This window comes from Mugil cephalus, chromosome 17 (genome assembly GCF_022458985.1).
Source record: "Mugil cephalus isolate CIBA_MC_2020 chromosome 17, CIBA_Mcephalus_1.1, whole genome shotgun sequence".
NCBI classification, from domain to species: domain Eukaryota; kingdom Metazoa; phylum Chordata; class Actinopteri; order Mugiliformes; family Mugilidae; genus Mugil; species Mugil cephalus.
The window spans coordinates 4,042,548-4,064,458 of record NC_061786.1 but is presented as its reverse complement, the minus strand read 5'-3'; the positions used below and the strand labels follow the sequence as shown (position 1 = coordinate 4,064,458).

The window sequence follows — 21,911 nt, the reverse complement described above, 5'->3', positions numbered from 1 at the left end:
AGACGGGATATTCCTCTGAGTTTTACATTTGTTCCGTGAACACAATTACGGTATACAGCTGAATGCAGCGACGACAAAATACCTTCTCTTCAGTATATGGCTGAGCTAGAAACCTCTGGCTAGACTACAGTTAACGGAACGAGTACATCCGTTACCCCATTTTTGATGCCCAAATGACTTTCAACCACCGAAACAAATTCCTCGTATAGGTGAACATGTATGGCAATAAAGACAATTCTGATTCTGAAACGAAGCATAATGAATGTGTATATTTATTAAAAAAAAAATACTTGGAGAATATTTTTTATTTAAATATATGACGCTGTTTTCATATTTGTGCGTTGACATTCGCAAATTATCCAACTGTGTTGGTGTGTGTCTACAAATACTGAACCACGTATTGCTCGCTGTAAGTGGGACATAGTAATGACATAACTCCTTTGAGTGTTGGTGTTTATTACAGGTTGCTTTGAGGTTTGAATGAGGCATGGTAGTTAATATATCGCCATCTGCTGGCACACTTAAATTACTACACCCGTCGCTCAATTATGACGTCGTTCACATGTTGTCATTTTTGTCTGTTCCAGCCTACCAGCATGGTGACCTCCTTGGCTTTGCCAGCAACCTGGCTAACGAGAAACGACGAGCTTTGCACTGTAAGTTAAAGAGACATTTCCACTGGATTTCTTATCAGTTGTTATGTTTGCCTCGTGTTGTTTATTTCAGAGACGTACACGCCGTAATTATAACTGAAGCTTTCGATCAATGTTCACGTTTAGTTACTAACTTATATGTATAACCTGAAGTAATGGCTGTGTATATTAGATTTGTGGCTATGCACAGACTGGTGAGAGCTTGCACATCCAGTCAAACGCACACCAGACACAGGGATATATTGGTAAAACTCAGTAAAAGTCGAAGGGCGATAAGAACTTTTTCAACTGCTTCTGTGAAACGTAATGAGAATAAGGGCGACAACTCAGACTCCACACCCTTGAGCACCAAGCTTCCATCCAAACAAGCACTGCTGCACAGGAGCAGGCGACACTTGTCCCCTCTGGAGAGGATCAGTAACCTGCTGCCCCAGGAAGTCCTGAGCCCTGAGGTGATGCAGCTGAGAGAGCAGAACCAGCAAGAACCTGACGAACACGCAAACATCCAGGTTACAGTCACAAACGGCACAAAAGAGGAAATTGTACATGAGGCACATGTCGACAGGGACAGCCCAGAGACACCTGCGTGTGTTGTAGCAGATGAGCCAAGCACTCCATCGCATCATCAGGAGAAAAGGCAGCCGCCACCCACTGTTCCAGGGGAGAGGTTGCTCGCTTTCGGAGAGATGGTCCTCGCCGAGCACCGTAAGAAGCGGGTTGAGTTCAGGAAGATGTTCAAGCTTAAGGAAGGGGAGCGCCTGCACAGCAGCTGGGGGTTCATCCAGCATAATGACATCGCCGGGAAGCCCGCAGGTCACTTCCTGAAGACGAACAAGGCAGCTTCCATCTTCGTTCGCCGGGCCAGTCTGGAGGAATTCGTGCTGTATATGAGGAGGGCCCCTGCAATCGCTTACCCTAAGGTAAGGGATATTATAGTTTGTGTGTCACTGTCTAGTTTCAGACTGTATAACAGGCCTTGTCTTTGACCCCATTTATTCAGGATGCAAGCGCTATGCTAATGATGATGGATGTCACAGAGGGAGACTGTGTGCTGGAGTCAGGCTCCGGATCAGGGGCCATGACTCTGTTCCTGTCCAGAGCAGGTCTGCACCCACCATTCTGTCACTGCTGCCTCGCTGTAGCTTTTAACATAGACTGAAATGGAAGCACACAATTCCAGTGTCTAGACACCCAATAATTCGATTATTATATAGGGCTGAGCAATGGATGTGTCACCTGTTCATTTATATGCATTTTACCCACATTTGAACAAGAGACAGAACAAAGTTAACAGCCTCATCCAGCAATAAGAAAACGATTCTAGTCTGACTAAAGCCAAACAAATAAAAGTTAGAAATCATAGCATAGGCTTATAACTTTGGACAAAACTGCAGGCACCATTTTAGTACAAAAAAAATAATGAAATTAATAATAAACTTAGACATTTTCAAAGATAATTTTATCAGAAGCAGTGTCATGCGCATTCTGCTCTAATTGCAAACACATATATTGTATAAAAAGTGAATAAGTTGCACATAATGGAGGATGTGAGACCGCACACAAGCAACAGGTACGACAGTGCCGACTGTCCCCATTAATTCAAGACCATGAATATCATTGTTGCGCTTTGAGAAAGTTTCAAGTAACCAACCGTGTGATCCCCAGTTGGCTCTAAGGGCAGCGTGCTGAGTGTGGAAGTCAGGGCGGACCACCTAAAGCGAGCCGTGCTTAACTACAATCGCTGGAGGACGTCGTGGAGGGTGCGGAGAGGGGAGGAGTGGCCCGACAACGTCCAGTTTCACAACGCTGACATCTGCGCAGCGCCCTCGCTCCTCGCCGGTCGGGGGTTCCATGCGGTCAGTGTTTAAATGCAGCTTTACGTCGGTGAAACACAAATGGAGACGTGTGTGTTCGTCCTGCCAAGAATACAGCATCACACAATCGTGTGTCTCACTTGGCAAGTTTTAACATTTATTAGTTAGACTGGATATTTAATACTGGTATCTGCAGTGTCCTATTTGTAAGTCAAGGCTCCGATGTGTGTGTGGGGTTTCGGGTTTCTCTCTACACGTCTAAATCTCTTATTCCAGCGTTAGATATTTAACACTCAACAGACCTGGCCTCCAAATTCACTAAATCCTAAAGAGATCAAGTGTCTGTGGGATGATCCGCAGAGGCCCCTCCTCTTTAACCACAGGACCCAAAGGTGCCCACTAACAACATTCTGTCACAAGAGAGACCTACACAATATTAGGAAGGTGGTCATAATGTTATGCCTGATTGGTTTATGTGCAAATACTGGGAAACACTGGATAGTCAGCAGATGTTAAAACAACGTGCTGTAGAGTAGGACTTTGGAAGAGAATGTCATAGCATCTGCTGCATATTATTTACTTACTTCTGTTGCAGGCTGCTCTTGACATGATCAACCCACACCTGGCTTTACCCACCGTGATCCCACACCTGCACCTTGGAGCTGTGTGCGCCGTCTACCTCGCCAAGTGTGTGGCTTTATTGTTTCACTCTCACCTTTTGAGCCAAAGCTGTTTAGTTTGAAACAGGCTTCATGTGGTGATGGACAGAAGAGTTACAGCAGCGTAGTCATCCACCGCACCCGAGCCCGTTTGAGTCGAATTACTTTATAACAGAATGGCTCTGATTGGTTGCAAGAGCATTCTAGTTGTATTTCTTTCCTCTGTATTAGTGAAAACCATAGACATTTATGCAAGCCCCATTTGTTACCAGAATCCAGACAGACTGTATGTTTTTTTTTCCTCTTTTCAATTAGATGCATTCCAAGCTTACAGATCTTCCTCGTAATCCTAGCCTTTGTGTTTAAGCTAAGCTAGCTTCTGCTGAATCCAGGTCCATATTTAATCAGTACAGGTAGAACATTCAGCTGTTCCTTTAAAGTGGGAAACATGTTGATTTTATCGCCTCACCTTACAAACACAATTGCAGCACACAACAAAAAATGATTCTCGTACTCGTCTACAGAACCTACCAAGTTTAAGAACTGCTATGTGCGACTCTCACCGACAGCATAACACAAGTTGTCGACCTGCTGGAGGGTCTCCGGTGCTCGTCGCTCCCCGTGCTGTGCGAACGCATCATAGAGGTTCCAGTCCGTAACTGGTTGGTGGTCCCCGCCCTGCAGAAAGACGGTCAGTACTGCACCAAGAAAGCTCCCGTCCTGGATGAAGAGCCGAGGCAGGGAGACGAGACGTCAGACGACACGGATGGAGGTGACCTTAAGAAACGCGACGGACGTGAACGTTGACGTTTCTGTGCGTTCCCGCTTCAGTTTCACTGTTCTCATTTCAGAAGAGTCGACCACAGAGGAAGACGCCGACCTCGCCTTTGGGAGTGTTCCTTACGTTGCCAGGCCTCATTCTGAACAAATGAGCCACACAGGTCAGATACTACGGCGTGTTTAGTCCCTGTGAAGGCCTCTGGATGGTGTTGTACTTAATTGTTGATTGTGTTCTTTCTTTCTTTTTTTTTTTTTTACAGCATTCCTGGTGAAACTGAGGAAGTGTGTGAAGTAGCCATTCTGCCTGGGTGGGTGGGGGGTGGGGAGGTACAGTGGACACAAATGAATATTACATGTCAGCCAAATGGTCTTCACAGGAAATGATTGAAAGAATAAACGACCCATTTTAAAATACCCAGTGGTGTATTTTAATTAAGAGTCCTGGAACTGACAAATATCTTGGCAGATTTGGTTACATCAGGGTCAAGATTAGCGTAATGTTGTGTTATGGTGCTGAAAATAAGACATGCCACGCACTAATTTGTCCACATATCGGCAAACCAAAGCTCATTGAGCTAAATTAATTGCACTGAGGGTTTAATAAAAATGTCAAAGCGCCAAATTCAATTCCAAGGCTTGTGTTCCAAACTCAAGAGGCAGTGTTGGATCATTAAAACAGGCACAGTGGTAACAAAACTAATAACACGTCCAGTGGAGCCCTTGCATGTAACAGAAGGCTGAAGACATTTTCCCAAATTCATTTATACTGACAAATCCGTGTAACACCTGTGGAGAAACAGTAGCACAAAAACATTAAATAAATTAAATAAATAAATAGATAAATATAAGAACTCTATTGGTTAAACTACCCTCTACAGTAATAGTGTTTTGGCACATGGACACAAACCGGCAGCTTATAAACAACATCAATTTTATAGCTTCCATCATGGCAAGATGTAGTGAATGACTGAAGCTCATCGTTCCCACTGATCTCATGAGGTTGGTACATGTGATGAAAAATACTGCATAAATCCATGGAGAGAAGTGTGAATTTGTACGACTTTAAGGTTGATAAAGAGTGGAAAGTGCTGTGACTGCTGAAGGGCTGTGATGCTCTACTCCTCACTGATCCAGTCCATCAAGGTGTCGTATGAGGACTCGCAGGAAGAATCAACTCCTAAGGAAGAGGGAAGAAGAAGAAAAAGTGAGCAACCCTAACTCTGCCCAATATTAGTATATGTAATCTAAGCAGACATTAGAATGGTCACATTAGTATGGTCATAGCATGGCAAAAAGTACTCTTAAACAAAAAAAAAGAAAGAAAGAAAAATGAGTAAAATCCCATCCATATGAAATCCACACAAATGAGTCACTCTTTCTTGCAGCATCTTTTCCTAGTGATGAATGATTTTGACAGATCCAAATGTCTAAGAGGTTTTCCACATCTTATTGTTTTTAGTTTTCCGTGCATACTTGTGCAGCAGGTTCAAGCTCACAACATTAAGAGCTTAAGGATGTCTGCTTTTTGTGCTGCTCTACAAGATGCTGAACAAAATGTAAGTATCTAGACATATCTACAGGGCTGATAGGCCACACCTGTGAGCTGACTTATGAAGAGAAATAAATACATAAATAAAACGACTGTGGCAAACACTCGATAAAAATAAATGGAAGCAATAACTGTCTCACTGGCCTTAAATCTTAATTTAGTTGTTCTATTTTAATGTGGCAGTTAACAAATGCTGAGATACTTACTAGAAATATAATAAAAATGAATACACTTTACTGGAACAATCACTTGGAAAAACCAAGCTAAGATACACAGAGTTTGAGCTCCACATGGTGGACAGTTGACTCACCCATACAGTGAGATTGAAGTCATGTTATCATGCCATACAGGAAGTCAGAGTCTAACTTGTGTCATTAGTGGAAACGGGGCTTCGCCTGAGGCCTAGTTTAACACTACTGTATATTTCCAATAAGACACAGTGTCTATCTAGCTCTGAAAGCTAAACCTACCTAAGGGACAAAAATTGTTCTAGCTGGAATTTGACTATTGTGCAGAAGAACTGCTATGGACAAATAGACTATATTTTATAGAGCGTTACACCGGTGTTAGTGATACCTACTGGGGACCTCCTCAGGACAGAAACAGCAAGAATGCTGTGCCTGACTTTTATTCTCCGCTGCTTTCCTGTGAGAGGCTGCGACCCTAGGCGGGGTGATCTCCAAACTCAGTGCGGCGGTGAAAGGGTGATGATATCCGTTGTCTAGGGTCTGCACAGATGAGCCTCTGAAGGGGGAAAAAGAGCGTGGGCTATTTTGCGATGTGTTGCCACGGTTACAGAGGGCGCAGGAGGCTGGGGTGGCAGCGGGCCCACGGGGGTATCGGGTTTGGTTGTGACCACCGTACTGCCGCTGGGCGCCGCTGTGGTGATCAGGCCGCTGACGCTGCCACAAGAAGTGAGAGGACACAATGGCCATTACCTAGGGGACAAAGGAAGGGAGACACAGTCTGAGAAATGAATACAGTTCAGCTCAAAAAGCTGGAGAGACGGAATATCCAAGTCCAACGCGTTAAACTGCACTGCAAGCGAAAACAAGGCCCTTAAAATTCTCACCGACACCATTTATCAGTCTCCACAGGCAATTATACAGGTGCGTACCTCTTCACAGCAGCGCCTGCTGACAGCAGCTCTGTACTCGATGCGCGCCCACAGCTTGTCTCGCTGTTTGAGGAAGCGGGGAAACTGCTTCCTCCAGTTCTTTCCCAGAGCCCAGGGAAAAATTTCATACTTGCACTCCTCCTCGTCCTCCTCCATGGTGTTGGCAAGATATCTGCGGACGGAAGAACAAGAAGTGAGGCGAGGGTTATAGATTTTCCAAAAGATAAGAATAGGTGAGACGGCACTGACACACAAGGTTAATCTTTTACAACAGGACAGAAATACAACAGCAGTATTTTCTCTGAACTTACAGTGCAATGAAAAAATTCTTTCTGGTGTATTCAGCAATCGTGAAGCAGGCCCTTTTGAAGTACACAAAGGTGATGGCCAGAAGGTACTGATGAATTGGAAGGAAAAGGTGGAGTCAGTTCAACGTAAATCATATAAGTTTGTTACTTTCACCACAGTAAAGACTTTACCTTGTCCGTCATTTTATAGCAACAGTCCATCCTCAGAAAGTCTTGAATCAGGTCATCAGCTATAACCGAGCACAAAGGTTTAGTATGTGAGCACCGTGCTTAAAGATCAGTCACTTCACTGTGACTGATTTAAATCCTGCTTTTCCTATCTATTCACCAAAAAGTCTGAAGTACGCTGCCATTTCCTGCCGCTGGATGACTGTAGTTTGAGGCATGCCCACCCTGGCGTAATACACCAGTTGCTGGCTTGCTGGCTGAATGCTCCACAGTGCTCCCCGGGAGTCCTGACCGACGGCTCTGTTCAGACAGGGATGTCTTTTCTTTTGCCGAACGTTTTTGCGTTTGACCCGGAGATTTAGAGAGGGGGGAGTCTTCATCATGTCTCAGGTTGGAGCGATCGATGTCCCGTCTGGAAATGGGGGAGAGGTAGGAGGCCTGGCTACGTGGATTTACGAATTAAAATATTAGTCAATATTGCAGACTCATCTTGGAGAAAAGACATGAATAGTTTTATTTTGACCAAATTTCTTATTAATTTATTTTCTTGAAGTGACAATTACACAAGTTGGAATTAATCAATCGCAGCAAACAGTTAGTCTCCTAAAAACATTTCTAACAATTGTGTAGTGTTTTTAGAGCATATATTGGCCTGATTACTTGTCAGTTCCCAAATGGAACATTTTCAGAAGCCTTTTTATGTCTGACCCAGTTATTTTGTCTGGCATAGAAAAATAATGACTTAAAACTTAGGCAGACTTCGTTTATCCATAAGGGAAATTAATTGGTGATAGTAGTTTAGTTGTTACAAAAAGATGAACGTTGCAGTTCATCTAAATTGATACCCGTCGACTAATAAAAGAATTATTTAAATCCTACACTACTCCCATTAGCGCCATCATTAGCAAACTGGCTAACTATACCATTTTCTCACCGTGGTTTCCACTGCAGTATATTATTAACCAATGACGCGAGATCATTTAAGTCGAATCACAAAGGACGATTCATACACGAAAGAAAACAGCAACTTTAAGTTAGCCTAGCTCATTTTAACCCATTGTCTGTTTTTCCTTCAGAATCCTGACGACAGCAGAGAAGCTAACGTCACATTATTCAAGAGTCTTTACGTAAGTTACAAGCTCTGATTCAGTAACTTGGCCACGAGATGTTAGAATGGTTATCTGCAGTTACAATAACCGACAAATAGAGACAAATACAGCTTAAAATGTAACAAACTAACAAATAAATAACTAAATAAAATGTCTTTGATTGGCTTTCGGCACTTGGGTTTATCTTCACTGGGTCATTTCAGTAGCTAAGTTAGCTCGAAACAAATTAGCATCTCAGACCGAACGTTGCAGAGCTAAAAGAGAAAAATAGAGTTTTTTCTTATGACAGCAGCTAACGACATGAATGAACAGGTATAGACAACCGAAGTGAGAATAAATAAGTAAGTACACTGACCAGAGAAGATGGCGGCGCTGAGCTGGAGCCAGTGGATTGGAGCGCGCTTCAAAATCACTTCACCTGCACGCGCGGCGCGTACGACGTGCTCCTACAACAAACTACGACGACGACGACTACTGCTTGTTCTAATTGTAGCCTAATTTCATATTCACTGTTCCAAATTCGCTGACCAACCATAACCAAATATTGTTGTTTTTAAAACCATATTGATGACCTATTTAGAAAATAGAGTCAGAGTATTTTCGAAGTATTTCCTAAAATAATTCATAGAATTAAACTAAAGTTTTTTTTCTTTCTGTCTGTCTTTCTTTTTTTTTTTTTTTACAGATTCAAAAACGATTTAAATTGCTCGTTCTGTCAAGGACACTTTGAAGATGTTTTGAATTTATTTTTGTTTCGCCTTTTCTCTTCCAAATTATGGTGTAAGATATCTGCAACTTCATTTCTATGTGTATTGAACCACATTTTCCCCTTTGCTTTGAACGTATATCGTTTGGGTTCATTGACCATCCATCTGCATTAACCTTGTTACACGTTTAGCCAAATGGCATATCCATAAATTTAGATACACTCCTCTTCAACTTTGAAAATGAGGTCAAGCAATATTCAAGATTTAAGAATTTTTTTTTTTTTTTTCATCATGTGTGCACCTGATGAAATTTTGAATGGTAGCTTCTGGCCAAAGCAGTTAGACATTCCACTAACATAAAAGCAACTAAGAGTTTGGAATTATGTGCTCCAAGGTTACCAGCTGCCTTTCAGGCTGTGCAGTCTCTGGGTCCTGTAACACATATTTTTTATTAGTACCAAATCACCAAATTTATGTTCATTTTGGAAGCAGGGGATCTCCACAAAATTTACATGTTACCTCAAGCATTATGGAGTGCAGTGACAGCGAGGTACGCTCCACAGCCGTTTTATGTACCCTACATGACATGGGTAACATGGACTTCTTTGGGCCAGATCAAAGCAAAAAGCACAACTATAGAGCTCCGGGCATCATGTAACTTTTTTGTTGACGCTGCCATATTAGTAGGAAAACTCTGATGAAAATGAATGGCGCCAGCGCTGATTTCACGTTGGCAGATCGTCTCGGGGTCCCAGCACATACCTGTGCCAAATAGGCACCAAACAGAGGAGCAAAACAGGAAAGTGTGAGTTCAATGACTTCTGGCCCGAGATGCCGGATTGGATAGCGTTGCCTCAGTGGGAATAAATGCAGCGAAATCGCACAAAGAAAGGGCTGGGCATAAGGCCGCCGCTAGCTCCAGAGAGAGAGCAGCACCTCTCAATTTTAGGTTTCTGCATCTGTGACTGTGACATCTACCGACATAAGCAGGGCTCTGGGCGGCGGACCAACAATGCGTGCTGAGGTTAGTTGATGTCTCCACAGTCACCACGCATTTAACTCCAAAGAAGGAATCTCTTCAAGTCAATGTTTCCGTACTCAGAGATTATGAGGATGTTCGCATGTGATAAAACAGGATACATGAGATTGAGGCTGGGGCTGTATTTTAAGCAACAACTGGTTGAGAACGTCAAGGAAGCTGGTCCATTCGTCCTGATGTTCAACAAGTCCCTGAAGAAGTCAACAAAAAAGAACCAGCTTGACATCTACATTCGTTTTTGGGAGGATGACTGTGTCATATCTGGACAGTCAGTCAGCTCCTGGTCGTGCCAGCAGAAGACTTCTGGTTCCAAGTTGTTCTTGACAGTCAGGTGGCTGCCCTTGCTTGAATGTGGAAAACTCTTCTCTGAACAGTTGACATATAATCTGGCATCAATTTACAATACAGTCTTAACTTCTGTCCCTCCCGTCCTTCACTCCTTGAAGTCTCTGAGTCTTTTACTGATAATGGGTCATTATAGAAGCATTGTTTGGAGAAAGAGGAGTCATGAATTATTTCATGTCCTTCCAATCAACCAATTGATTCCTGATCACAGACTCCTCAAGAGCCATTACTAACATAATACCACTGTCAATTGCTAAAGGCGTACTTGTTACTATGGTGACTATTTTTAGCCATAAATTGGTTCAGATGAGTGAACAGACTATGTCACAGACTTACACCCATAAACGACACAAAAGTCTGTCATTTTAGTCAGTCAGATGCACTGACTGACCGCCGGTAAGAACCCCTGCCCAAGATGGCGGCCGTGTTGATGTGTCTGACCGGCCAGAATGCACATTTCACATTCACATTTAGTGTCAGGTAATATTAATTTATGCTGTCATTTTTTTGATGAAGTCACACCTTAAACTAACTGAAACCGAGGCCAGTCCACCTTAGTGGGTTCTCTAGTAAAAAGCCGTTGGAGCTGTGTTGTATAAAGAACCAAAAGGTCATACTTTAGAATAAGTATAGTATTTCTCAGAATTGAAATCAGGTCCATATAAATATCAGGATAAATGATTTCTGGCCCCGTGTCAATGTTCCTGGACCATTTGTTATTTTGTAGTTCGTATGGAGCTCAATTGTCCTTAATTTGATCTGATAATCCACATTTTGGCTGGCTGGCTGCTTCTTCCATGTTAGTCAATGAACATGGATTAAACTAATAAAATCTGAATGAACGCCAAATATGATCTTAGATATGATATCTGTCATTAGTTCTTACAACTGTGTATGTTCATGTGTTTATTTTTTCTGGTAACATCAATGGATTTCTTTACAGAAATGCAGCATTAACTTTAACTTTCCACACTTGAAGCACTCTGTTTGAAAGACCCAAAAAGCTGTAACCTACTGGGAGTAGAGGACATTGACTGTAAACATCATGTGCAATAGTTTTTCTTTCTGTTCCTCTACAATACCATGTGTTATACTTTTATGACTACTCGTATTTCTTACTGTTTGTAATATGTGCTTTGTCACAAAACTTTCCTTTGGTAGTTCTTTGGCAGTTTTATTTTATCTCCGTCTTATAAAAATTAAGTGTGGTTGAATGAGAACATACACTATGCAGGAAGCAGAGAAGAAAAGGCATAAACAGTAAAATTATGACTCATGTGCCCAGTATTACCTTTCTCTTCCTCATGATACCTATTATTCTCATTTCTATATCATGTATCATATATCTGATATCATGCATCATCCCTGTCCCCAAGTTGAATGACTACAGACATCCATCACTGTAGCACAGAAGAATGACATGCTGAAAAAAAGAAAACAATTAGAGAAACAGAAGCAATTTTTTTCTTTCAGTCAAATTTCCTCCAACCTTGACCCAGTGCAGTATTACACCGGGTTGCCTGACGCAACCACTGTCCTATTTTTAGAAGCACTTTTCTCCAGATTTGAACTACAGTATCTGGAAAAGGCTGAAGTGTAAAATAGATCTTGACTGCACTGAGGTAGCTGTCTCTCACACATAGCACCTGGAAAGACAGAGCCATTTGTACAGCCAGTACAAAGGACATACCACACTGAAGACTCTCAACGGGTGATTACATTTGTCAGCCACCTGCATGTTGGGCATCTTCAACAAGGTGATATAGTAATGGCAGAGAAGAGGTTCACAATCAGAGCTATTTTACCAGAGGGAGTTTTACTGAACATCCCATCTTTCCTGTCAATGGACAGTTCACACAGGAGGAAATAAGTAGAAACAGACAGATATCTAGGGCCAGGACACACGTGGAGCCTGATACTCAGAAGTTGAAAGTGTTTGTCATTTTATACCACATCCCACACCAATTTCAGAAAAATATCAACAAGATATTAAAAGTTTGTGTGTGTCTTACGCATTTACAAACACCCATTCTCTGTGAAACTGATTGAATTGATTGTGCTAGCACACACTATCTCGCACAATGCTTTAGTGTTTTATTAAAGTGCCACACGGAGCAACAGTTTTCAGGTTATGGTTAATAGGTTCAATTTGTGCATAATTATATTAAATGTACTCCAAACTGTAAACCATCATATTTTATACAGTAGTATATAATAGTTACATTTAGCTTAAAAACCATACTAACATAATGTTAATATTTTGTAGCGCTTGGAATGTAATGGAAGATTTGAATGGTTTTATTATATGAATCAGAATCAGAATGACTTTATTGATCCCAAGGGAAAGTTACTTTTACTTGAAAGTTTTTCTGTAGTTTGTCTTATCTGGTCATGATGAAGTAATGTTTTTATTGTACGATATGACCATTTTATCTTGTTTCTGCATCAAAGACAAATGTCCATTAAAGTTTGACAAATGTCATACCTGTAGTCCACCCCCTATGCTTAAAATGGTTCAACGATGCAAGGGCCTATTCCTTGCCGTCTTGGGTGATCTTTTGATGCCGGCTGAAATAGGAAAAAAAGGAGCAAATAGCATCACATGACATGACAGTAGCAGTAACCTAGATGTAGTAATTAGTAGTAAATATGGCCCAGCTCATAGAACACCTGCTGCTATTGCATGTTAATAGTGTTTTATTTCCATAATTGATACTCACATAATACAACTGCATAGCCTTAAGAAAAATATCTAAACCTTGTAATCATATAATGATCATGATCATTAGTTAATAAATACTCACCCCTCAGGCAACAGCCACGTTTCCTTTTTTTTCTCATTCCGATTGAAGGTTTCAGGTCGACTGTTTACATGTGAGGTGATCTATTCTGATCTGATGTTTACATGTACTTGATGGAAACATCATGGGACTGATCACAAATGGAGGTCTATTGTCTAATCAGTATAATAGCTGCTATTGTTTTTACACTTCTATTATTAAGGCAACGGCTTGATTCGGAAAGTTTGTGGGATCATATCCACTTTTGCTATTGTGATGATGATGATATTGTGAAGCCTCATAGTGCCTTCAAGGTTTTCCAGCGGTTCCAAATTTGTTCCACGCTTTGGTCTGTCCCGGCTTCAGTGAATTTTTGATGGACCTTTTTAAACAGTTTGATATTTCTATTTTTTCTGCCGCTTAACCGTGCTATAACGTCTAGTTATTAAAAACAAGTTCTCCGCAGTGCCTCAGACCAGTTGAGGGAACATCACTCAAATGTCACTGTGCATTTACATCAAGACAGAGCATGCACAGATGGAACAGAGCCTGAGTATGACTATCAATCGGTTTGGGATCGGTTTCGCCTGTTTATTCCGATAGAGGTGTTTATATTCGTTTGGGCTTCTAAAGCAATTGGAATTGGAATATTTGGCTCCGTGTAAACCCAGCTACTGTCTTGGCGACAGACTGTGCGATGTGAGATACATTTTTCCCTACCGATATCAACAAGGCAGCCCTGTGATGGCCCTTGTCTTTATAGGGTATTCACAGGAGCTGAACCCCTCATCACTTAATCCTGCACTAGGGTCGTGGGGGTTGCTGGAGTCTATCCCAGCTGGCATCAGGCGACAAGCGGGGTGCACCCTAGACAGGTCGCCAGCCTATCACAGGGCTAACACAGAGACAAACAACCACTGACACTCACACGCACACCTAGGGTCAATTTAGAGTCACCCATCAGCCTAACGAGTCCGTCTTTGGAGGTGGGAGGAAGCCGGGGTACCTGGAAAAAAACGACGCGGACACGGGGAGAACCCACACCTTCTTGCTGGAAGGCATCAGCGCTAACCAACGAGCCGCTGTGCTGGAATTGAACCTGATTCTCAAAATCAATCCTCAACCCCAGTTTATACAGTCAGTGGCTCAAAAACTTGGGGCTTCTGTACAAGGACACAGTTCTAAGTTTAATCACCTAACAGCACTTCTGCTCCTACAGCATGGCATGTCAGTTCATACCTTTTCTTACTCTGACAGACATCTCGCTAAAAAGTGAGGGTAAAAAGGTTTACAGGTTCCGTCATTGTTTACCAGTCTATGACTGGAAAACGCATGGATCTTGAGTTTGGCCAGTGCAAAGAAGTGGTGACACATTGTCCATATTTATACAGTCTGTGGTCTAAACATGTGTGACCCCTCCAATAGTGGGGTGGGGTTGCAACTGTAGTCCAGTAGTCATTTAGATGCAATCAAACTTCATATTTCATATTCATATTTTTTCAGTTTATTTGAGACCAGAATTTATTAAGTTAACTTATCAAAGTTTAAAAGGCAAAATAGTCAACAAAAACAAGTATACAATCATACATGAAGAACCAATTGTCAAAACACCATTTGTCAAAACACCACAAATTGATTTCTTTGAGAGATTATTTCAATTTTTAGAATAGCTAAAGGATCATGGGATCACTAATTTGCCACGTCTATTATTTATCTTATGCCAGACAGTATTTATTGACTTAATTCAGTTTTTCAACAAGTCTGTTTGCCTTTTTAAAACACGTTTTGGATATACAGTACCATGCCTTGGATTACTGAGAACTTCCAAAGTCACCTTAGCCTGCATTGTGAAATATTTTTATTTTATAATTATTAGTTTTATTTTTCTTTATAAATGGTGTTGTAGCTGTATGGAGTTGTAGAGTTTAAAAGAAAGACAACCTGAAATTTTCAATTTCTACCACAAAGTGGCAGAGGCAGTTCAAGTTATTTCAAAGCTCACCTCACTGAACTGCAGGTGGATATACTGGAGAAGTCAAGGTAAAAGAAGAGCAGTTAATCACAACAAAACAACTTAGTGGCTTATAAAAGCACTATAGTAGAATCCATAGCATAGTGCTAAATCATTAGTCATCATCTGCTGATTAGAATAGGAAGATTTCTGTTATGGCTGAAAATACAAAAATACTTTTAATTTAATGAGATTCATTTTCTTTTCGTTTCCTGCTGAGGAGGTAAATAGATCGATATTGTTTTGCAGGCTATTAAAAGCCACCTGCGGCCAGTCCTTATTACGCAAATAAGCTTAAGGTCTTACAAGTAGGTGAGTTTTATATGTGCTAACGTGACATATGTGCAGGCTGAGAAGTTCACTGAAAGCCACACTAATCCTCTCAGCGGCTTGTCCTTTGTAAGGCACAGGATGGTGTATTTCAGAGCGCGCTACAAGAAAAACTGAATAAAGATGAACAGCGATCTGTGGATTTATTTTGCATGACTGTGACAAGGGGAAGCAATTTGTACAATGGAAGCTATATTTTGTATCGGCAGCCTCTTTGTGGAAAGGGATCTTATCAAACTCAACAACCTCCGCCATCTGAAAATGACAGATACAGCAGGTGGCTAAGGACTTTGCCTGTTCTCTACATCATTCGTTGCACCACCTGCACTGCCGTGTTGCTGTCTTTTGTTTAAAAGCATCCAAAATGGGCTGCTCACCATCCAAAGGCAACAATTTTGTAACTTTGGGTACCATGAGGAAGGGGAGAATGCTACCTGCACCACCTCCAGAAAGCCCCAGAGATCCACAGTGTGAGGACAGAGAAAAACATAATTCAGATGGATCAACAAATGGAGACACAAAGGAGAAAAAGACAATTGGACAAACCCAGGTATTTCCAAAAGAGCCACAAATGGTGCCACAAAAAAAGGTATCTGTGACTGAGCAAGTGACCGTGGAAGCAGTTAACGTCGATAAATCTGAGAATCAAGGAATGGATACCAGCACAGTATCACAAAGGAAAGAGAAAAACAGTGACAAGCAGGATTCATCAGAGAAAAAGTCTAACAGAAAACCAAAGAAAAATACCAAAAACACAAAAGTTCTTAAAAAGAAAGATAAGGATAAAGGCAAACTACCTCCAGAGCAGAAAGTGGACTTTCCAGAACCCTTGGTAAAAGCTCACCAAGCAGCTTATGCCTTTTTGAATCCTAGCATAAACAAATATGACGTTCTACTTGGACTTTTGGAACAAGCGACCCAAACTCATGTTTCTGTGCAGCCTATGGTTGCCTTTATGGCTCTACGCTATGAGGAAATAATTCAGGGACTGGAAGAGATGGTGGATGAGGGTGAAAAAGTTTTAAAAGAAAATGACGGACATCTTGCTTGGCCAAGCCAAATGAAAAATCTCTCATCCTCTACGCCTCTGAAGTCTGAGTCTGCTAATATTGAGCCCCCACCGGATTTGCTGCAGCAACTACTTCAGTACACCACACAGAGAATGCGAAATGTGAGCAAGACAGTTGGAGCAATTGGGGACTCTGCTTTAGAAGAGGCAGTGGAGTACTTTGCCTCCGTCTCTGAGGTTTTAGAGGAGAAACTGAAAGCCAAGCGTGCAGTAGAGTCCAGGTTAATGCATCTCTTAACTCGTATTGAAATGGCCTCATTGCATAAGCCTGGGCCAGAGGATTCTGCTCTCTTTAGCGAGGACAGCGGAATTGGGGCTGAGAGTGAATCTCTTGCTGGATCTGAAAGACGCCTCAGACGAGAGAGTTGTGAGTCCACTGGAACAAACAGAACTACTCCTGTAAGTCCTGCAGGATCTATGGGCAATAGACGAGGAATGTCAAGGAACAAGATTTTGAGTCAAATAAGTCCAAGTGTTTCCCTCACCTCACTAAATTCAATAGGTTCCACATGTACCATAATGGCTAATGACCAAAGAGACTCATTGTTAGGATCAGTCTCCTTGGATGATGGAGAAGATGATGACGATGATGAGGAGGAGGAGGAGGAAAGAGGTAAGGGTGATGTTCAAGTAATGTTTAGAAAGCGTTCAAATTCTTCACCTGTAAACCGTGACCAACATCCACGTCGCCTGCCACCAAGGCGCATTGAGAATCCTCAAAATGTAGAAATGACTCTCAAAATGAAAAATGCAATAAGTGGGAGGATACAGTTTGTCTCGTCAAAGCAGCCAAGTGTAAAACCAAAGGTAGCAGGCAGTCCAAAAATCGTCAGACGTGAATGGGCAGATGAGGAAGCGCGATGTCCAAAGAGACCACAAACAGCAGCACCTGTTCGGAAGGCAGTAGTGAAAAAGGCACCGGTGTCTAGGCGTTCCCGGTCAGAGGAATCCTTGAGGAGCAAAGGGGAAGATCCTACTCTGCGTGAACTTGAAAGAACACAGAAGGATTTAAATCAGAGAATGCAGAGAATGGGTAAAGGCAAACCAGGCGGAAACATGAAGACTGCTCCACCTAAACAAAATCAAGGAACTTCACCAGCACAATCCCCAGCGATTAGCTGCAGACATCCCTCCTTGGAGAAAAACAAAAATGCCCACACGCTTAAAGACCAAGTGCCCCGTACTAACTGTAGCAATAAAAAACAGGAGGAAAGCAGTAAAGAAGAAGAGGATCAAAAAGACAAGAAACCATCACAAGGTCCAATAAAAGCCACCCCACCGCCTAGCCCTCCTTCGTCACCACGACCATCATCTGGCCTTCACAGAGGCAGGAATTCAGTCAGAAAATTGATTGATACTTTTAGTCAAGGAATAGAGGACCTAGAAGGTCCTAAAGTTCTGGGGCCTCTCAAAGGTGTACGGACATATGGTGTTCCAGTGTTACCAGGTTTAGGAAATGTAGAAGCTGTGCTTAGCGCTGGAAGAACTACCTGTAAAGTTAATTACAATTCATCTGAGAAAACTGATTATTTGGATCTGGATAGTCTTCCTCCTCCTCCACTTGAAGTATTAATGGACAATTCTTTTGAAAGTGTCGATAGCCTTTCAAGTGGCGCAGCAGTAGATGGGCCAACAAAAGTAGGGAAGTCACCCGTGTTAAAAAGGGCAGTCGTATCACAACGACTGAGGGCCTCAGTTCAGTCAGTGACAGTGTTACCAAGCAAAGGAGGCCTTCCGCAACCTTCCAAGGTTATTTGCCCTGCTGCCACAGATCAGCATGACACAAGTCCTCCATCAAAGGTCAGCCAACAAGATGTTCAACCAGGCACAGATGAGGGATTGCAAAAAGTTTCCTCATACCAGCAAGCCAGAAAGATCATACACCTGAGACAATCTCCAGACTGTCAGTCAGCAAGATCATCAACAAGTTTTGTTGCAACATCTATCAGTCAAGCTGAATCATCAGAGCAACAGCATAATGGCAACTTTTCAGTGCCTGGACTTAACACAACTGTGTCTACAGTGCCTCCTTCTTCAGTAGTCACTAGCCAACCACCTGCCACCCCACCTGTGTCAAGGGGGCGAGCACTACCTTCCACACCTTCTACACCAAGCAGCTTACGTCGAAGACTTCCCAGTCCTCAGGGTTTCAAAAAACAACCTTCTCCACCATCTTCAGCAAGCTCCCCTGTGAACAGAACACTTTCTACACCACCAGCTATCCAGAGGAGACTCCCTAGCCCACCTGTTTCAAAGCAAAACAATTCAAACTCAAACCCAGCCTCCTCGTACCCTTTCAAAGCACCGTCTCCACCAGCCTCACCAAAAGTACAACGATGGTCAAGGGAGAACAGCAATGAAGACTCATCTAGTGCTCGAAAGATCAGCAATGTACGCTCAGTATTCTGCCCTGTGTCTCCATCCATGTTTGAGGCCCAGCCTTGTTCAGTTCCCCAGCCTCCTCAAGCATGGACCTCGAACAGAGTTTCTTTTCTATCACGTACTTGGGGCAATCGTGGAAGGCCTCCTGTGTCTGTCCAAGGACCTCGGCCATTCATCCGACGTAGCCATTCAGATCGGAGGCCAAGTCTAAGTCTGCCACCACGAACGCAAGGCATCTCAGTGGCTGAGACTTGTGGGAGTGAGCCAGCAATATGTTCAAAGGGGTAAGATTCTATAATGTATTTTAGATATTTCGTTTGCGTGTAACACATCCTAAACCAATATTAGGTAAATTTGCTAACATGATTCGAAAAATGTAAAATGGGGTTTGTTGGTTGGTTGATCCATGATCCAAAAGGCATTTAAAGAAGGGGCAACTGGACTTTCTTGAAGACGTTTCACCGCTCCAGTTGACTTTATTTAAACACCTTTTAGGTTATCTATCTTTATTTATTCAAATAAGAAAATCAACGATTATATTACAGGCCACTTGCAGAAAATTGTTACCAACACTTCTGGAAAGTAAGGTGGCTCATATGTATTGCTTTCACCAGCTTAAGGTGATGTTCATAGCTTCTCTCAAAAGTGACTCAAAAACTCACCATAAAAAGAACACAAACACAGTTATAGAATATTGCATAGGTGAATGTACACTCAATATAAATTCAAATTGGCAAAGCTATGTCTCAGATAAGCACATGAACTGAAACACAGTTGTTTGTATATCATTACTATTTTAACACATTTCAACTAACATATTATCATTTAATGATTTGCTTTGGCTGGTCCAGGTTTGGTCACTTGCTTTCAAACATTTAGTAGTGTAGTGTGGATTAAAACATATTTAAACAATATTTTTATTTGAAGGAATAATTGGATACTGAAAATATGAAGAAAATGCATCTCTCTGCACTGAATTCTACTCTCTAGTCTGGCACTTAATTATTACTGTAATACATTTTGAATAACTCATTGCTGGTACTAGATGAATTGTTTGTTCCCATGGTAACTGGTATCAAGCTAAACTCAGTACCATTCCTGTTTATAGGACTCACACTCACTTGGCACACTTCCCCAATTGCTAATGACAATATTTGGCATTTTATCTTACAGGCTGGATGATGAACCAACCAGGGACGATGAATTATGGGGAAGCCAATCAGACCTCAGAGCTACAACACGCTCTGCATCACACCCGGACCTGTGCGTGGTTGGACAGGCCTTGCACAGGGACTAAAATGGCCAGTGCAGGGCTAGTAGGATTACGGATTAGCAGGCTTTACTGAAGATTTAAGGTGGTGTTGTTTATGTCACTGGGAGGAGAGAGAGAGCGAATTATATCCACTCTGCTGTAGTAACACACCTTGACATTGTTATGTATGTTTATGTTGTGTACAGTTTATTTATTTTTTGTAATGACATAAATGTTTATCTTTTATTTCAGTATATGTATGTAAATATGCTCTTGAGTTTCATGTTTACAGTCATCGCTGCTTCCTTAGGCAATTAATCAAGTGTTGCGTGAGGTTGCACAAGGTCCAGGTTACATAATCAAAATTCGAGTAATGTGTATGGTTGTTTACTGCAAGATATTTTCATTTAATTTTTACAGCTGTTTATTTCTTATTAAAACTAAATAACAATACTTCTTTCTGGAATCAATTGTCAAATCTCTTGAGTGCTTATTTTCAGACAGTAGATATTTATATATATGCGATCCACCACCATGCGAGTAGTACTTACACACAGTTGTTATGGGCTTAATGCTAAGTGTTCCTTATTTTTCACAAATAAACACTGAAAGTAACAAAAGGGAAAGATAAAATTATAGCAATTCATGCTGGGAGAGGCAGATGACTCGAATGTGATTACCTGAAGCCTCTGCTTCAATAAATTAAAGATGTCACAATACTATCAACTTGAAAGTACACTTTGTCCGATTAACCTACTATTCTTTTTCAAGTGCGGGAGTTAAGTTTCTACGTTTTGTTTTTTGTTTTGCTTATGTGTGTCTGACGTCAGATTTTTTCAGAAAGTTGTCTTTTTTTGTCCTGGAAGTCCTTTGGGCCAAGAAATGACAATGTATCATGTTATGGAGCATGTAACGTATCTCATCTCATCTTCTGCTACCACTTATCCTCACTAGGGTCGTGGGGGCTGCTGGAGCCTATCGCAGCTGTCATTGGGTGAGAGGCGGGGGACACCCTGGACAGGTCCCCAGTCCATCGCAGGGCTAACGCATAGACAAACAACTATTCGCACCCACACCTAGGGTCAATTTAGGGTTATCAGTTACCCTAACGAGCATCTCTTTGGAGGTGGGAGAACCCGGAGAAAACCCAGGGTATTCTGGTTTCCTCCCACCTCCAAAGACATGCTTGTCAGGTTAACTGATGATTCTTGGCTGTAGTTGTGAGTGTAAATGGTTGCGTGTCTCTGTGTTAGCCCTGCCCTGTGGAATTGCTACATGTCCAAGGAGTACCCCACCTCTCGCCCAATGACCATAAAAGCTACCTTTCCTGAAACCATACTATTAGGTTGTTAAGCAACAGTATTTTCCAAATAACTGAGTTGTGTTAGTGGATGTGCCTTCAATTTAAATTTTATTAACTCTTGATTTCAAAGCAATCAACTGTGTTAATGTAACTTTAAACTTAAATTCAAAAAGCTTAATTTAACTCCGTGTTATAAATTGAAGTTGATGCAACAATTTCTTTTGTTAAGTGTAGCAAAGACTGGCAGCTGTTAGTTCAAACGTTTGGAGCTTTAAAATGTGAAGTTCAACGAATTGAATCGGGGTGAACTCAGAATCTTGCTCTCATGTGAGAAAAGATCTTGTAACTGTGAGACCAATATCTCAAAAAGGCTGAATTTGTTATCAGCTTTTGTTGTTCTTCTTGACAGAGTAGAGTGCCCTTTAACAATTACTTTTATGGAGTAAAGGTGACCATGTGAGCCATTTAACTGCAGAGGGAGAAGCGGTAATTGCAACGTAAAAGTCTACGAACGGTAGAAATGAGCAGTGCAGACA

At 41.8% G+C, this 21,911-nt stretch overlaps 3 protein-coding genes across 6 annotated transcripts; 2 read left to right on the top strand and 1 right to left on the bottom strand.

The window, feature by feature from the left end:
- The first annotated feature begins 90 nt into the window (after positions 1–90).
- Positions 91–4,318, top strand: trmt61b (tRNA methyltransferase 61B). Of its 2 annotated transcripts, none has more exons than XM_047611996.1 (7): positions 91–1,573; positions 1,654–1,756; positions 2,319–2,509; positions 3,063–3,154; positions 3,696–3,898; positions 3,981–4,067; positions 4,167–4,318. In XM_047611996.1, the coding sequence occupies exons 1-7, from the start codon at positions 809–811 to the stop codon at positions 4,199–4,201; spliced, it is 1,476 nt and encodes a 491-aa protein (XP_047467952.1). In that variant the 5' UTR covers positions 91–808; the 3' UTR covers positions 4,202–4,318. The 2 variants fall into 2 exon arrangements, with proteins under 2 accessions (XP_047467952.1, XP_047467951.1); XM_047611995.1 differs by having other exon boundaries at positions 424–1,573; positions 3,978–4,067.
- spdya (speedy/RINGO cell cycle regulator family member A) lies at positions 4,311–8,646 on the bottom strand. Of its 3 annotated transcripts, none has more exons than XM_047612000.1 (7): positions 8,513–8,646; positions 7,209–7,490; positions 7,052–7,110; positions 6,884–6,969; positions 6,573–6,744; positions 6,036–6,357; positions 4,311–5,083 (listed from the first exon to the last, which is right to left on the bottom strand). In XM_047612000.1, exons 2-7 carry the CDS (start codon positions 7,429–7,431, stop codon positions 5,022–5,024), a joined length of 924 nt encoding a protein of 307 aa, XP_047467956.1. In that variant the 5' UTR covers positions 7,432–7,490; positions 8,513–8,646; the 3' UTR covers positions 4,311–5,021. The 3 variants fall into 3 exon arrangements, with proteins under 3 accessions (XP_047467956.1, XP_047467954.1, XP_047467955.1); XM_047611998.1 differs by having other exon boundaries at positions 6,036–6,393; positions 8,513–8,645; XM_047611999.1 differs by having other exon boundaries at positions 6,036–6,393; positions 7,209–7,486; positions 8,513–8,582.
- A 6,778-nt stretch (positions 8,647–15,424) lies between these two features.
- On the top strand, positions 15,425–20,538 carry pcare1 (photoreceptor cilium actin regulator 1). Its single transcript, XM_047610412.1, has 2 exons — positions 15,425–19,104; positions 19,994–20,538. Exons 1-2 carry the CDS (start codon positions 15,734–15,736, stop codon positions 20,115–20,117), a joined length of 3,495 nt encoding a protein of 1,164 aa, XP_047466368.1. The 5' UTR covers positions 15,425–15,733; the 3' UTR covers positions 20,118–20,538.
- Positions 20,539–21,911: the final 1,373 nt, after the last annotated feature.